Source organism: Solanum stenotomum, chromosome 3 (assembly GCF_019186545.1).
Source record: "Solanum stenotomum isolate F172 chromosome 3, ASM1918654v1, whole genome shotgun sequence".
Taxonomy (NCBI): Eukaryota; Viridiplantae; Streptophyta; class Magnoliopsida; order Solanales; family Solanaceae; genus Solanum; species Solanum stenotomum.
Window position 1 is genome coordinate 32,175,703 of NC_064284.1, and position 17,438 is coordinate 32,193,140.

General features: G+C 37.5%; 1 protein-coding gene across 1 annotated transcript; it reads right to left on the bottom strand.

Moving 5' to 3' along the window:
• Positions 1–2,656: 2,656 nt before the first annotated feature.
• On the bottom strand, positions 2,657–15,877 carry LOC125858876 (aspartic proteinase 36-like). Its single transcript, XM_049538660.1, has 14 exons — positions 15,702–15,877; positions 8,446–8,713; positions 8,157–8,228; positions 5,289–5,443; positions 5,004–5,198; positions 4,764–4,893; positions 4,431–4,678; positions 4,112–4,336; positions 3,768–3,930; positions 3,622–3,695; positions 3,453–3,543; positions 3,043–3,115; positions 2,889–2,960; positions 2,657–2,816 (listed from the first exon to the last, which is right to left on the bottom strand). Exons 1-14 carry the CDS (start codon positions 15,875–15,877, stop codon positions 2,677–2,679), a joined length of 2,082 nt encoding a protein of 693 aa, XP_049394617.1. The 3' UTR covers positions 2,657–2,676.
• Between the last annotated feature and the right edge of the window lie 1,561 nt (positions 15,878–17,438).

Below are 17,438 nucleotides of genomic sequence, written 5' to 3' on the forward strand. Positions count from 1 at the left end.
AGATCATCCAACCAGCCATGTCCAACAACAATTTGCTGAAATAACATAGATTGTTCTATCTTACTTCAGGTTGCCCAAATAACTCATCTCATAATAATTACGTCTCAAGGATAATAGCGAATGCACATTACCTCATTTCATATGTACTCAGGTATTACGTTTGCGGTAAAATATATATAATTTATAAAAAAAATTATTATGAATAAAGTTTATCTCATATAATAATAATTTTTCAACATAACAAGACTTACTATCTCCATTAAAATATTAATAAATTATATTTAAAAAAAACGTATAAAATAAATATATATCACTGTATTAATGTGTGCAATTTGGAGGATCAAGATTTTAAAGGAAACAAGTTCATGTGGTGGAGTGAAAGAACAGATGAGGAATGCATTTTTAAAAGACGGGATATGATACTTTAAAATGATGCTATACAAAGTATATTTCCAACGATAGAGGTAGAACATTTGGTAAGAAGTGGATCAGATCATACCCCTATGTTACAAGTTCAGTACTGATAATACTGAAATTGTCAAAACATTTAGATTCCTGAATTTCTGACTGAAGGAGGTATTAAGCAGGTGGTTAAGCAAATTTGGAAAGCTGAGTTCTGATAACGCTCAACTATATTTTTGAAATATAGTCGGTTGCAATGGTGGAGCCAGAAGTTTCATGAAGAGTGTCCAAGAATTGCATAGGTAAAAAAAATAAATTAAAATCGAACTACATAATATTTAGCTTGGATGTTCGTGTTTATTTAATAGAAGTGAACCGACAAAAAAAAAGTTCAGATTAGAATAAAATCACATTTATAGTTAAAGATTTCACTGAGAAATTGAAAATAAATAGTAGAATCACACAAGATCTTTTAAAAGAAATTCTATATGAAACATTATTCACTTTTAATAGCTTTATAGAAAAAAAAATAGGATTTTCTGATTTAACTTTAAATTGAATAATTAATTTTAAAATTTAATTAAAAGAAAAAAAAAAGTCAAAAGTCAAATCGATTAAAAATGTAACTAAACTTTTTTTTCCTTAAAATTTTAAGTTGTAGGTCTCTAATTTAAGATTATTTTAATAGATAATAGTAATTTTGAATTATTGAAAAAATAGCAAATTTATTATTTAAATATAAAAATAAAATGTAGTTGTAGGGAATCGAACTTACGTCGGACTACTATAATGAGTCTAGTGACTACTAGAGTAGAGTTAAGTCAAAGGGTATCGTATAGCAGCCTTTCCAAGCGAGCCTCTGGGACCTCCTGCAAGTTCGGATGGGTGTTCACCCCAAAGTGTTCCTGGACCGCATTCCCCCAGGTATTCAGTGTCTAGTTCGATAGGACCAGGAAGAGAGGACTTTTTTTTTTCCGCACACATGCTATTCGCCTTAGCTTTGACTGAGCGTCAAAATTTAATGGGCTAAGAACATTTGTTGTTTTAAGGGTGTTCAGAATGTCTTATTTAACCATTTAAAATATTATTTTACTTATATATTCAATTCAACTTTCCGACAAAGGGTGTCCAAGAGTGTAGCTACGCCCCTGGTCGGTCGTATGCAAAACAATATCAACGACTTATGAGGTAGATGTTGAATCATACAATTAACAATGTAGGGGTGATCGAAGAGATAAAGAATTATAAGCCACTAATTCTAATTCAACAATTGATACAAGTATTTTTCAAGATGGAGACAAAACGAAAATTAAAATAAGAAGAATAAAAGATAGATTGGTTAAAGATGACAAGGAAAAAAAAAATTGGTCAAAGACCTTTAGATCCAAGGATAGCAAATAGATTTTGGAAGGGGAATTCAATTCAAGCTCATCTGATTTTTAAAAAAAAATCTAAAATCATTTGTAGAATTAAAAAAATTCACCCCTATTTTTTTTAAAATCCAAAAAATAAAATGAAAATTAATCCCAAAATTTTTAAAATCTACTTTGATTCACGTTTTTGTTGTTTTTTTTACATTAGATCTTTGTTCCCCACTATTTTTTGAGTTTACGTTCAAAATTTCAAATGATTTGAAGTTGTGGAGAAAATTCTATCATTAAAGAATGTTAAAGTTTTGAAACTTTGAAAAAATTTCAAGTGAGTCTTATTCAGTTAGGTTGAATTCGAGCTAAAAAAATATTGAGTTTTGATATCTAGCTCGGAGGGAAGCTATTCTTGAAATACGATGTGATTTCATAAAGAATTGAAGCAGTTTGAAATTTGAGAGTTATTGATGTTCTTTATGTGTTCTTAGTGTTGTTAAGAAAGAAGAAGCAAAAATAGTATTTTGATCCAAAAACCTCAACTGAACAGTGTTAAAAGTTGTTTGGAGTGTAAAGAATGATTTTGCAAAACTGGAGTTAAAAATTAACGACATGAATAAGCTTTTTCTTAAAGGGCAATGGCATAGATGAGCCAACTTTTAACCGATTGCCTAAATGAACCTTTTCTAAAAGTTCAATGGCATATTTGAGTTTTTTCCCTAAAAACAAATAGGGCATTAGATGGATTCGAGATTGAAACAAAATGACTATGGAATAGGAAGAATCCATTGCATTGATTGTGCATGACATTCAAAATATAAAATAAAAATTGAGAGCAAAACCGATTATTTTATAAGAATAAAAATTAATATGGATTGCTATATGTAATGTAATTATGGTACATGATGGATTAGTTGAAGAAATAGCATAGGAAAGAGATAAGTGAGAAGAATAATGTAAAAGTAGTTGTAGATGCTGATGAAATCTTATGAGCTCCCACTGTATACACATTTTCAGTGCTATCATCTTTCACCTTAATGTTGGAAGAACCTGAAAATCAACCATGGTATATAACTCAAAAAGAAAAAAGAATTGCTACAAATATATTGTAACTATACTCACAGTCATATTGAGTCCAACCAAGCGTCTTTTTTTCAAGATCATACAAAACAAGCTTGTTTGATAACACAAGATCTGCATCAAAACAAACGTTAAGTACTACTAGTATTTTTCTTCTCATTTATCTCGGCAAATTGAGAAAGGTGTAAAGTGATACCTCCTAACAGATAAAGTTCATCTCCATCCTTTCCCTTCATTCCCTCTTGCCAACCGATACACCAGTCATCGTCCTGCAAAATTGTGCCATGAGATGATATGATTAAATGTTGTGTGTACCATATTTGTAGGATAAAAAGATTGCATAAAAGCTGTTAAGTGTATGATCTCCTAATAGTGTGAAGCCTTTGGGGATAAACCGTGCAAGCTTGGCCAAATATCACACCATGTTAAGAGTATATTTAGTCCCTAACATTAACAATAAAAGAGACTTTTAATCCATATGCCATCTATGCTGCAAAAAAGGCCCCTACAGCCGAATAGCAAAACATGTCTAACATTCATTTTGGAACTATCCCATACCATTTCACAAAATGAATAAGATAGAGAATGCATAGTTAGATTACTTACATGAAGTTTGAAAAGATAATCATGGGGATAGGCTGTCAAAGTAAGATTTTCCATAAACTTAAATGATACAGCGGGGAAACCATCGTCAACACTGCACCGTACCAGCAGATTAGACAAATATTAGGTTGATCACAGCAGAAATAAATTTTCAAACTTATGAGAACCTTACTTTCCACTGTATGTAAAGCACTCGAAGCTCCCCTCATGATGATGAGTCTTCAACTCTGGTTGCTTTGCCATAAGCTATAATAGGAGCAGAGAATGAAAAAAGCAGGCAGTAAGGGAGAAATAAATATATTTTGTAGTTGAGGTTACCTTGTTCATGAGAGCATTATAGACCTTGCTTGGAAGATATACTAAAGTTGTTCCACTGTCAATTACTGCTGTTTTACTAGACTTCAACTCAAATATGGAAGTCGGAATGTTTAGAACTTCACCATCAACCTCAATATCCTTGAGAGAAACAGTATAATGTGGCCTAGAGCATTTCAATTCAATCAGTACTGATCATCTTAGTACGTTTTTGTCTAATTAGATGTGCTACTGCTTGTGTAACTAAGCACAAAAACTCATTAGTTGATAGAACTTCATTAGTACGATTTGTGAACATTGAAGTATATTTTTGGCACATAAAACTCCAATTGATTCGACATACATACCGATTTGGGAGTAATGGGGTTGAGTTTACTTTTGGTTCAACTACTTGTCCAATAGCAAATATACCACCTCCACTAACTCCATCAAGGCAATGTGAAAATACTCTTTTGACAGTTCCAGCAGCAGCTAACTGTGAGATGACGGACGTGTTTGCTGCTCCAAAACCAATTATCCCATCAACTGCATTAGTAGATGTACCTAGGTCTCCAGATTGTTTAGATGAGCACCTATCTTGGATAAAAAAACAGGTAACATAAATGTCTGTCTAGCCACGTACATACATACACACATAACAGGTAGGAAACAGGACGACTTACGTACCCAAATGCTACATTTCCTTGGAGGGGTGATGTGTTATTGTCTCCAGAGACTTGATCTAAATAAATGTTATCTTTTACAAAGTATCCTCCGGTTGTGCTTCCATCTCCGTAAGTAACCATATATTCACAGGGTTTTCCCACCTTGCAGTCTGAGCTAGTTGCTTCAAACATTGTAGCACAAACATCTTGATCACAGGTAACAGATTTCCCACTCGTTGACGCTTGTAAGTTATATTGTGCCATCTCTATCTATTAGTATTCAATATACATACATAAATATATCAGCAGAAGTCAAATTAAAAAGATTGATAATATACACATAAATATTGATTACCCCGAGTTTGCTTGTTGTAGGACATTTGTCACATCCCGCACAATTTAGCCATAAAAGGTCACTTCCAGTATCAACCTGAACATGGTAGTCCTTGGAAGGTGTTCCAATTGAAAGCTTAGTGAAATATAACCTGCATACCAAAAAACAAATAAAAACATTTTTAAATGTTTGTTTACTTACATGCATCCATCCATAATTATCATTTATTTATATAATATATATATATATAAAGAAACTAACGCTGCACTGGTAGGACTGCCATTGCCGCCTNAAAGATTGATAATATACACATAAATATTGATTACCCCGAGTTTGCTTGTTGTAGGACATTTGTCACATCCCGCACAATTTAGCCATAAAAGGTCACTTCCAGTATCAACCTGAACATGGTAGTCCTTGGAAGGTGTTCCAATTGAAAGCTTAGTGAAATATAACCTGTAAAAACATTTTTAAATGTTTGTTTACTTACATGCATCCGTCCATAATTATCATTTATTTATATAATATATATATAAAGGAACTAACGCTGCACTGGTAGGACTGCCATTGCCGCCTAATTGAAAATCGGCTGCATCGAGCATTCTACCATGACGATGAACATCGTGGGCTTTAAGGTCTTTCAAACCCAAGCCTCCACGCCCACCAAATTTGTGTTTCACATTGAACACAACATTTTCTCCCTTCGCATGGCCCAACAAAACCAACAAAAGAACCAAGTTTATATTTCTCCTTAGATCCATTAATATCTTCACCATTAAAGCTGAAGAAGGAACTTAATTTTCCTTTTTTATTTGTTTTTGTTTTTTGTGGGTGTAGACCTGAGAGAGAAAGGAAAAAGGAAGGGTGGGGTGAATGAAGAAAACGGTAAAAGACCAAAGGGAAAAAATGAAAGGCGAAAGAGAAGAAAAACAAATGAGAAACACACAAAAAAATTCAACAAGGAAATGACAAGTGGAGTGTTCAAATACCTTCACTTCCCGTAAATCTTTCGTGGAAATTTTCAAATGCCTTCTCTCCCCCTCTCTCTCTCTCCGTATCATATAGTCATCTAATAAATTAAATATTATATTATATTAAATACCAAAAAGTAAAAAGGTTAATATACCTAATTCATTTTGAGAAATTATAGAATAAATATTATGCTTAACATAGTTATAGAATTCTAAATGCTCCAATAAGTAATTCATATGATTAATCCACTAATAAATGGGTGAATAAAATTTAAGGTTCAAGAATGCACATCAAGAAAAGTTATAAAAACAAAGATATAATTAAGAGCTTCAGATTAGTGACTTTGATAGCCTTCAACAAAATTTTGTAGACACGACCTAATTATTTTACCCTCTACAAATAAATTGTTTAGTATTTTTTTTTCTGTATGTAATTTTCATATTTATTTATGTATTGGCTTATGGATCTGGTTGAAGATATGATACTTATTTAGGATTATTATACAATTCATATGACACTATTGTTGTTTTTATTCCATGTATGCTGATATTTTGTGTCCTACTTTCTCACGATTCAAAAACTAGGGTCATAATGATACCTACTAAAATCCACTCGTAGGTAAGTTAACTCTTAGCCCGAAATCAACAATAACGGGCCTAGAGAGCGAAAGTAGTAGAAAGAAACATAATAAAACAAAAATAAAGTAAAAGCAGTGGAAATGGGATAACAACTACATATACACAACCCTCAAATGAGGACAAAATACAATGATCCATCCCAAAGCTTGATGGATGCTATTGCAAAGCTACCACAAAATATGAGTACATACCAGACATATATAAACTATCTCAAAAATACAAAAGACTTGTCAAAAATAAATAGACGGAGATGAGCCAACTACAAATGTCAATAAGCTCACCCCCAATCTCCAAAAAAACCAGGTGCAACAACATGACATTCAACAAGGGCGGCTAGAGCTCGGATATGCATCAGGAAAAAAATGTAAAGAGCAATATGAATATCAAAACATGTACTTAGTAGGCATCATAAATCGTCTGATCTCACGATTGCATTAACGTAATAACAAGTGAATACTTAACAGGATAATAAGGCAATAGTAAAGGTGTAACTAGGCATGCATCAAAGTAAAGCTACTATGGTAATAATGAAAGCATTAAAGTTATCTAAACCTAACTAGACTCACATAAGCTCAGTATGCACATACAAGGCATAATAATGACAAACCATGTAAGTAATAACACAATCGAACCCTCATAAGCCTGACAGGTACAAACAAAATCTATCCTACAAGGCAAAACTAAATAATAAACAACAACACCGTCCCAAAATCTGGCATCGGGGGAAACCCCATGTGACCTGGTATCTCTCATAATCTTACTATCACTCCCCAAACTAGGAGAGGCGCAACTGGCACTCAGTACCTTATTCGACCGAGCTAGTGTCACGATCCAAACTGTTGTGATTGACACCTACACTAACCCTTCGGTGGTTGAACCATTACTACAATCCAACTTAACAAAAACTAGAACATTTAAAGATACAGAAGCAGGTTTAAATGTCTAAGAAGTATAGAGTTCCCATAAACTCCAAAAGTTTAATAAAAACAACTGCCAAAACATTTGCGGAAAACAACCCCTAGAACCTGAAAGTCAATGTACCAAAACTCAGATCAACTAACAAGTTTAAGAAAAGGGGGCGCAACCCCAAAAACTAAACAAAACACCCTAACAAATTTTCTGAGTCCGAAAAGAGTGGACTTAAACAAGAAAGATCCATGGCAGCCTGAAAGAACTGGCTCACCCTTGAATCTGGTCACGCTTAATAGTCACCTAGCTGAGGTTTGTCAATAGTCGCTTGAAGATGCCCTATACTCAACAAAGAAAGAGCAAGTGCAGTATCAGTACACAACCACAGTGTACTAGTAGGATCATACGGCCACTCCCATAAGCATAATACACGCAAGCAAATTACAACACAATAAGCATTCATATACAAAATACAATTTAATCATTATTTTAGAGCAACATACAATCTCCCATTATCAATAACGAGTAGACATAACATAACAATAACAATGGTCCTCTCATGGAACCCACACCCAAACTGTTAGTGTATTGGAACATGACACCCGATCCAATGTATGTGTCAGAACGTGACATCCGATCCAATATATGTGTCAGAACATGACACTCGATCCAAGGTATGTGTCAGAATGTGAAACTCAATCCAATCAGCACAATCACATCCATAATGAACAATACTCAAATCATACAATCAAGTAACAGGTTCATTGCAGGTATAGTTCACACATCATCATTTCATTAGATTGGTTCACATTTCCCTATTCACATACACGCATGCATACCATGTAGCAATCGACTAGCATATATCACACAAACAGGAAATAAAGCCATTACCTACCTTGAAACCAAGCTTGAATCCTCCTAAGACACTGAGCCTTCCCTTTACGGATTTTTTCCGCTTGTTCTTGGTCTACAAATGAGTAATTTAACGCAAGGATCAACAATTAAGGTCTAATTTACTCAGATTATAACAAACCCAACAACCCAAGACCGAACCCATGATCCTAAGGTGCAGCTAGGGTTTTTCCCCACCATCAACTTTAGGCCAAAACTCTCCCCCAATGATAATTAACTAAGAATCTAAGTTCTACGGATTGAAAAACATATTAGGGGACTAAACTTCTTACCTTTAGCACTAAAAGTCGTGGAAAACTATCAAGAATCACCCTGGGAAGTCTCTTAGCTCTTAAGAATGAAGTTTTGCAGAAAATAACGATTTTGGGGTTTGTCCCCGACTTGAGTCGCGATTGGCCCACCATAGCAGTCTCTAACCCACCATAGCGGTCTCTAACCCACCATAGCGGCCCCGCCCTGGCAGGAATAATCCCACCCCGACGGCTTACACGGAGACAGAGGCTTGGAATTTGAGTTCCAAGCTCCCATTTCACAACACACCTTCAATCATTGACATTTAGAAACTACCATTTCACGCCAAGATCATTTTCGAGAGTTCTACTCGCCCGAATTTGATTTTGTAAATCTGTACAGGCTCCTTAACGTCTTGTCTATCCACTCATATGATCAAATTTATAATTAGATTCCTCATTCATTACCATATCTCTCTACACCTCCCCTGACTCAAATTTTATCCAAGTTTGGCCTAGGCTAGAATTTCTAAGTACTACAAAAAAAAGTTTTCTGGCCCAAATTCCTTCCCCATTTGCTTTTCCATAACGACGGGAACCGGTCGTTACAATAGATACCAATTTACCCATCACTCATCCCCGAGTGACAAACTAAGAGAAAAAGGCTAAAGCAAGAGTAGAGTAGTACCTAGATCGTCGAATAACTGGGAATACTTGTCTCGCATGTCCTTCTCGGTTTTCCAAGTAGCTTCCTCAATCGGACTGTAACGTCCCGAGGCTACTCCCTGGACACAACACGGGACCTAGGATCACAAGTGACCCCAAGTTAACCCTACTGGCATGACATGAGCATACTAAGAATAATAATCACTGATGCAGAAGCTAAACATAAGTAAATCAGAAATGATGGGGAATACCCATATACTAAAACTGAAAATATCAAATCTGAGAGTTTAATACAAAAGAAATATCAAACTCAAATACTAAGGGCCCGTTTGGCCATGCGATATAGTATCATGATATGGAATCATGATATGGTATCATGATATGGAATCATGAGATGAAATTGAAGGTTTGTTTGGACATGCGATATGGAATTTTTGTGTTGTATATTTTCTCATAAACATAAAAATTCCATAAGTTGTAAAACTATTAAAATAGCCCCAATTGTTTATTCAATCTTATCAAATAAACAAAAATTATAAAATCGCATAACAAATTATTACAAAGTTATTTGTTCTTCAGTTAAATAATTATTTCATCTAACTTTAATTTAATTTAAAAAATTGAACATAAATTGTACTTGATATGCTCATATCTCTCAACTACTCTTACAAATAACCTATAAAGTAGAAAAAAAACATACATTAGTGAGTAAATATTAACTTAGAAGTTAAATGCACTAAGATAAAAGTTAACAAACATCACTAACTTCTAACTATTTACAAGAAAAATCAATAGTTAAATATTATTGAATAATGAAATTTTAAAAAGTTACCACAAGTTTGAGTCAAAAAAACTTCTAATAAAATCTAATCAAAAAAATTATAACTAGTCCACTTGACTAAATATTAATAACTAATTGATCAAGTTTTCTTAAGTCCTCAATCAATTGGACTTGCTATCCTTTAGTCATGTGAACGAACATTTTGCAAATACTAAGATTAAGAAAGTGCGGCACCGCCAATGAAAATTGTCTTTTATCAATATTATGCTTAGTCATAAGATTAAGATGTTTTTTTTATTATGAAAAATCAAAAAAGTATTACTCCCTTTGTTCTCATTTATATTCACCAAATGAATTTCTACTTTATCATTTATATTCACCAAATTTAAAGTGATAATAAATTTTATATTGGTGAGAATAATAAATTTTAAAAAGTAATGATGTGATTATAAATTTTATTTACATATGAAACAAATGGTTAGTAGATATAAATGTGGGGTTGTTTCAATAAAATATAAACTCATGGATCAATTATTGTATTAAAATATCTCAAATCATATGGTGATTTCATATCATGGTTTTTGGAGAATATGGTATCACCTCTCATGATATGGAATCATGAGATGGAATCAGCGTAAAATCGCATGTCCAAACGCTGATTCCATCTCACGACACCATATCGTGATATGGTATCGCATGGCCAAACGCCTACTAAGTTAAATCTAACTATGTCTGAAAATAGCCTCTAACTGACTAGAAGTGTTGGGACATGCCCCAGCTAAGTCTAGCAAAACTGAAACTAAAAGACTGAAAAATTGAAAGATAACATGAGTATTGTCCTCGAAGAATAAGGACTCACCACTGATGTTGTTGAACTGGAGATCGGGAACCGATCTAAGCGTGATCTAGATGCTGAGGACCTAGACCTACATCACCAAAAGATGTAGTGCAGAGTATGCGTTAGTACTTGAAAGGTACTGAGCATGCATGATAGAGTAAAGCTGATATAAACATATAACTGAACGAGCAATAAAGCAAGAGTATAATCTTAACATGATATAGATACTGAATACTAAGCTAATTGAATGTAGTGACCAAATTTATAACATGTTAAGACTGAATACTGACTGTAATGAATGAGGTCAACGCATAGGAGTCTGACTGAACCGTGGGAGCTCCTAATAACCGACATAAAACCACATGAGCTAAATGTGGAGTCCGATGTATACGCCCCATCGAGAGGACCCAACCGGTAAAAGGTATAGAGGCATGATGGTGTGATCACTAAAATGATGCCCATAGAGGAGACTTACAACCTACGTGGCTCGTAGTTCTAGGACTATATGGGTGACTGACCCTAGTCCAACTCGGTATTATGCTACTCCTAATAGATTAAATGATTAACACATTAAGACTGAATTTCTGTAATATACTAGATAGCTCAAAACTGACATGCAAATCTAGAATGCACATTAATATATTGTTAATGACACATTCAAGACTAATGCATGTATATCAGAAATACTGAAATATCTGACCTAGCATATGTAATTCAAGAACTACAGAAATACATAGCTAGGGTTCTGAAATTCATGCAAGAAACAAAGTAATAACATGATAATCTGATTTGGAACATGTAAATAACTAATTCATGATAATCTGTTAAAGTTCTAGAAACCCTAGGTCTAGTTAATAATAGGGAATCAAGAATATGACTGAATTCTAGGAACCTAATGGGCAAAAGGAACCCACTAGTGAAATCCCACAAACCTGGAGACGAATTCCATGGAGAAATCTTTCGATTTTAGGGCTGGAACTAATGAAACCTGGCTGCGTTCTTGAACTAGGGTTTGGTCACCTCTTCCTTCTCTCTACGCTCTAAGTTTCTAAGTTTTGATGAAAGATCTGACTTAGGTAAGTTCTAGTTATGTTTCTAGGCTAAAACTAACCAAAACCACGTAGTTTAGGGTTAAAACGATGTAGTTTAGGGTTCCAACAAACTAGGAAAAGGCTAAAAGACCCTTACTTAAATCACAGATGGGGCTGACCACGACGACTTCTACGGATCGTGAAAGGGACCATGGACCGTGAAGATGGTCGTGGTCTGTGGTCCAGGAGCTGGGGGTTCTGAGGTCTGATCCACGAGCCCCTACCACGGCTCATTTGGAGGACCACAGACCGTGAAGGTCCCCGTGGTCCTCACTTGGGCTAAGGTCTGGAGGCTCAGGTCTAGGGGCCCACAGGATGGACTTAACGGACCACCCCGCGATCCGTGTGAAGGACCACGCCCCGTGAAGGTCCTCGTGGTCTTCATTTGGGCGTGATGTTCTAAGGGACTGACTAGGGGGCCACTGCTTAGACATCACGAACGCCAGCACGGCCTGTCGTCAAGACCATGGACCGTGAAGGTCCTCGTGGTCTAATGTCTGGGCCTAGTGAAGTCTAAGTCATGACCACGGGCAAGCCAAAAGACCGTGGACCCTATCACGGTCTGTGAAACTGAACTCTGTCGTGGTTCACTAGCTTAGGTAAGTTTCTGCAATTTTTTTCTAGGTCTGGTTTTCAAGGTGTTACACAAACGATGTTTCCATTGAACTTTCACAGACTTTATGTCCTTGGTCCTCAATTTCCAAACATCGCGATCAAGAATTGCAACTTGTTCCTCCTAATACCGAAGGTCTTTGTCTAACAGAACTAAATCCCACTTTATAATGTAGTCTCCATCACCATGATACTTCTTCAACATGGACACATGTAAACTGGATGAAATCTAGATAAGCTATGTATCGAGGACTAAGCTTGCCCTTCTTGCCAAATCTCATCACCCTTTTCATGGGATACACTTTTAGAAGAACGTACTCACCAGTCTGAAATGTCATGCCCCTTACCTTACGGTCCGCTTACTTTTTCTGTCTACTCTGGGCTGCTAGAAGTTTAGCTTGACTGCTTCTTACCTTATCATGAGCATCTTTCACCAAATCCACCCCAAAGGTTTCACATCTCCAGCCTCAAACCACCCTATGGGTGATCTACATTTCCTCCCATAAAATGCCTTGAAAGGTGTCATGTCAATGCTGGAGTGATAACTGTTGTTATAGGAGAACTCACACAAAGGTAGGAATTTATCCCAATGCCCTCCAAATTCGATCACATGTGCTCTCAACATGTCCTCTAACACTTGAATCGTTCTCTCTGACTGCCCGTTCGTCTGTGGATGGAAAGTTGTGCTAAAAGTGAGTTGAGTGCCCAACTCCTCATGCAATTTTCCCCAAAACTTGGAGGTGAACTACGTACCACGATCTGAGATGATAGAAAGGGGCACCCCATGCAGCCTCACTATCTCTTTCACATAAACCTTAGCCAACTGCTGAGCATTATAGTCTACTCTGACTGGAATAAATGGGTTGACTTAGTCAGTCGGTCAACCACTACCCAAATGGAATCAAACTTCCCCAATGTCTTGAGAAGACCAACCACAAAATCCATAGCTATCCTTTCCCACTTCCATTCTGGAATTGGCATTCGCTGAGGCAAACCTGCAAGCCTTTGGTGCTCTATTTTACTTACCGACAATTTTGGCACTTAGCCACAAACTTAGCTATGTCTTTCTTCGTGCTAGGCCACCAATAAAGTCGTTTCAAGTCTCGGTACATCTTGGTCACACCCAGATGAATGAAATACCACGAACCATGGGATTCTGTCATCATCTTCTGAATCAAGTCATCCACTCGGGAAACACAAATACTCCCCTTAAAACTAAGAACACCACCCGCATCAAGAACCACATCTTGTGCCTTACCAGACACTGTATTTTTTCTATGCTCATTCAAACTCTTATCCTCAAACTGCTTGGCTTTGATCTCCTCAATGAATGTGGGTCTAACCTCAATGCTAGCTAACACCCTACCTTTCTCTGAGATGCCCAACTACATGAACTTAGACTCAAAGGTTTGAATCTTCTTGGCCAAAGGTCGCTTGGACATACCCAAGCAAGCTAGACTACCCATACTCACCGCCTTCCGGCTTAATGCGTCTGCCACCACATTTGCCTTACCCAAATGATACTGGATGGTGACATCATAATCCTTAAGTAACTCCATCCACCTTCGTTGTCTCAGATTTAGGACCTTTTGAGTAAATACATGTTGCAGACTATGATGGTCAGTAAACACCTCACACTTGACACTATAAAGGTAATGCCGCTAGATCTTAAGGGAAAACACTAACGATGCCAACTCCAAATCATACGTCGGGTAGTTCCCCTTATGCACCTTCAACTGCCGAGATGCATAAGCTATGACATTCTTATCCTGCATCAACACAACACCCAAACCCGAATGTGAAGCATCACAATAAATAATAAAATCTTTACCTTCCACTGGTAGTGCCAGAATAGGTGTTGTGGTCAGAAGAGTGTTGAGCTTTTGAAAGCTCTTTTTACATTTTTTTTAGTCCATTTGAAAGGCACCTCCTTGTTAGTCAGCCTTGTCAAATGCGTGGCAATAGAAGCAAAGTTTTTCACAAACCGACGATAGTAGCTAGCGAGCCCCACAAAACTCTAACTTCAATCACAGAGCTAGGCCAAACCCAATTCTTAACCGCTTCAATCTTTTGGGGATCTACCATTACCCATTTCCTTGAAACTACATGTCCCAAAAAGGCAATTAAATCCAACCAGAACTCACACTTAGAAAATGTTGCATACAACTTTTGTTTCCCAAGGACACCCAAAACAATGCGAAGATGGTCAACATGCTCTTCCTTACTCTTTGAATACACCAAAATGTCATCAATGAAAACAATAACAAAAGAATCCAGAAATGGTTTGAACACACCATTCATCAAACTCATGAAAGCTACAGGCTCATTGGTCAACCCAAACGACATCACTAGAAACTCATAGTGCCCATAGCGGGTCCTGAATGTCATTTGTGGTACATCCTCAAGCCTAATCTTTAACTAATGGTAACTAGACCTTAGATCAATCTTAGAGAAAACTGACGCACCCTGCAACTAGTCAAAAAGATCATCTATCAGAGGCAACATATACTTATTTCAAATGGTGACCCTATTCAACTGCTGGTAGTCTATGCACATCCTCATACTACCATTTTTTTTTCTTAACAAACAAGACAAGAGCACCTAATGGTGAAGCACTAGGATGAATGAACCCTTTATCAAGAAGCTCCTGTATTTTAGCCTTAAGCTCTCTCAATTCTACCGGAGCTATGCAATACGGAGGGATGGAAATGGGGTGAGTGCCCGGTTCCAAATCAATGCAAAAATCTATATCTCTATCTGGAGGCATACCAGGCAAATCGGTAGGGAAAACTTTCGTAAATTCAGACACTACAGGAATATACTCAATAGAGGGAGACGCAACCGCAACATCCCGAATATGAGTCAAATATGCCAAACACCCCTGACCCACTAGTTTCCTAGCCCGAATAGAGGATATGACCTTAGCTGGCTTAGGCTTGTACACTCCTTCCGACCCTAACTTTTCCCTACCCGGGATCTCTAGAGTCATAGACTTAGCATTACAATTAAGCACAACATAATAAGGGGACAACTAAGTCATGCCTAAGATCATATCAAAGTCAGTCATATCCAGAATAACCAAATCAGCCCAAGTCTAAAAACCCATAAACAAGATATGACAAGTACGATAGACATGGGTGACTATGATAGACTCTCCAACTGGGGTAGAAACATGGATGGGGGCATCAAGTACATCACAAACTGCATCAAATCCCAAGGCAAACTGAACTGACACATATGAATAAGTAGAACCCGAATCAAACAAGACATTAGCCATCCGGTCACAAACAAGAATAGTACATGTGATCACTGTATTAGACGCCTCAGCATCGGTCTTGCCCAGAAAGGCATAACACTGAGCCCTATCATCTTGACGGGTGACCTCCTTGCCTGGCTGCATTGCTCCTCTACCTGCATTACAGTTTCCCCGACCTCCACGGCCTCATTGATTCCCTCCTCGCCCACCTTATGGACATCCTCTGCCATTATTACCGTTGCCTGCGGGTACCACTACCCTAGTCTGCTGCTGTGTAGGGTCAAGCATGCGCGGGTTGGGACAATCTGTCCTCATATGCCCAGGTTTTCCACAAATATAACAAGTGCGGTCAAGAGATGGCCTGCTACCTACCGAAGGTGCAACTCCCTCGCTATCCTGAATAAAATTCTGTTGTGGAGTTCCTGAGTAACTACCTGTAGAAGCGGGCTGCAAGTGTCGGCTTACCTGAACCTCTAGAATAGGAACCATGAAATTTACTTGTGCTCGTGGGCTTCTTAGCCAAAGCCTTGGCATGCCCCTCACGTCGAACTCCTTCTACTTTCTTCACAAAGTCTATCACTTCATTAAAACTTTTACCTACAGAGGTCATATGAATACTTATAGCTCAGAGTTTAATCCCTTGACGAATAGATGGATCCTCTCCTCCTCAGTAGTCACCAATTGTGTAGCATATCTAGAAAAAGCATAGAACTTAGCCTCATAAGCAGCTATAGACATACCACCCTGCTCCAAAGCCATAAACTCATCCTTCTTGCGATCCCTCAAAGTTCGGGGCACATACTTTTCCAGAAACAAAGTATGAAAATGCATCCAAGTGAGTGGGGGAAAACTGACGATCTGCATTCCATATAGGCCCTCAACCACTGCTTAGCCTCACCTTAAAGCTGAAAGGTCACGAACTCTACTCTATGTTGATATACAATACCCAACTTATGAAGCCTCTCATAACAATCCAGAATGAACTCATAAGCTTCCTCACTCTCAGAACCCTGGAACACAGGAAAGTTCAACTTCAGAAACTTAGTTAACATCCCATGATCATTACCAGTCATCACGGGACCCCACAAGGGACGAAAAAAGGCATCAGTGCCTAATGCTCCATCTACCCTCGGAATAGTAATAGTAACGGGGCAGTTTATCGGAGGTTGAGTAGCTTGCACTGTTGGAAAGATTCCAGGACCGACCAACCCCTTTAGAAAAGACATGATTTGCTGAGCTAACACTGGGTCAAAGGGATGAATACATGTAGTCTTAGCCTGTACCTCCTCCTCTGGTCCAACCTCCTCCTCACTTTCTATTTCCACATTCTCTTGTACTCCTTCTTAGGGCGCAGGAGGGTCCTCTTCCCTAAGATAATTTTCAACGGAGGTTCCACTCCTGGCGGGTGCTAACCTTCCTTGACCTTTACCCCTTGATCTTTCTCTACCCCTGCCTCGACCACGACGTCTTGCTGTAGGCTCCCCAACTGGCTCATTGACGGGAGCTACGGGCCTAGAAACATTGAATCGTGTGTTAACCATCTCCGAACAAAAGAGTGAAGGAGATTAAATACAAATTTGGATCATCAAATACCAATTGGAATCAAGTCATAGCACTTAAGGAGACAAGAAAAGACAGAGACATTTCCTAAAGTCCTATAGCCTCTCGAAGAAAAGTACGGACGTCTCCGCACCGTTCTGCAAGACTCTACTAGGCTCGTTTTGATACAAAGAGATCAACGAACCTAGGGCTCTAATACCAACTTTGTCACAACCTAGACCGTCGTGATTC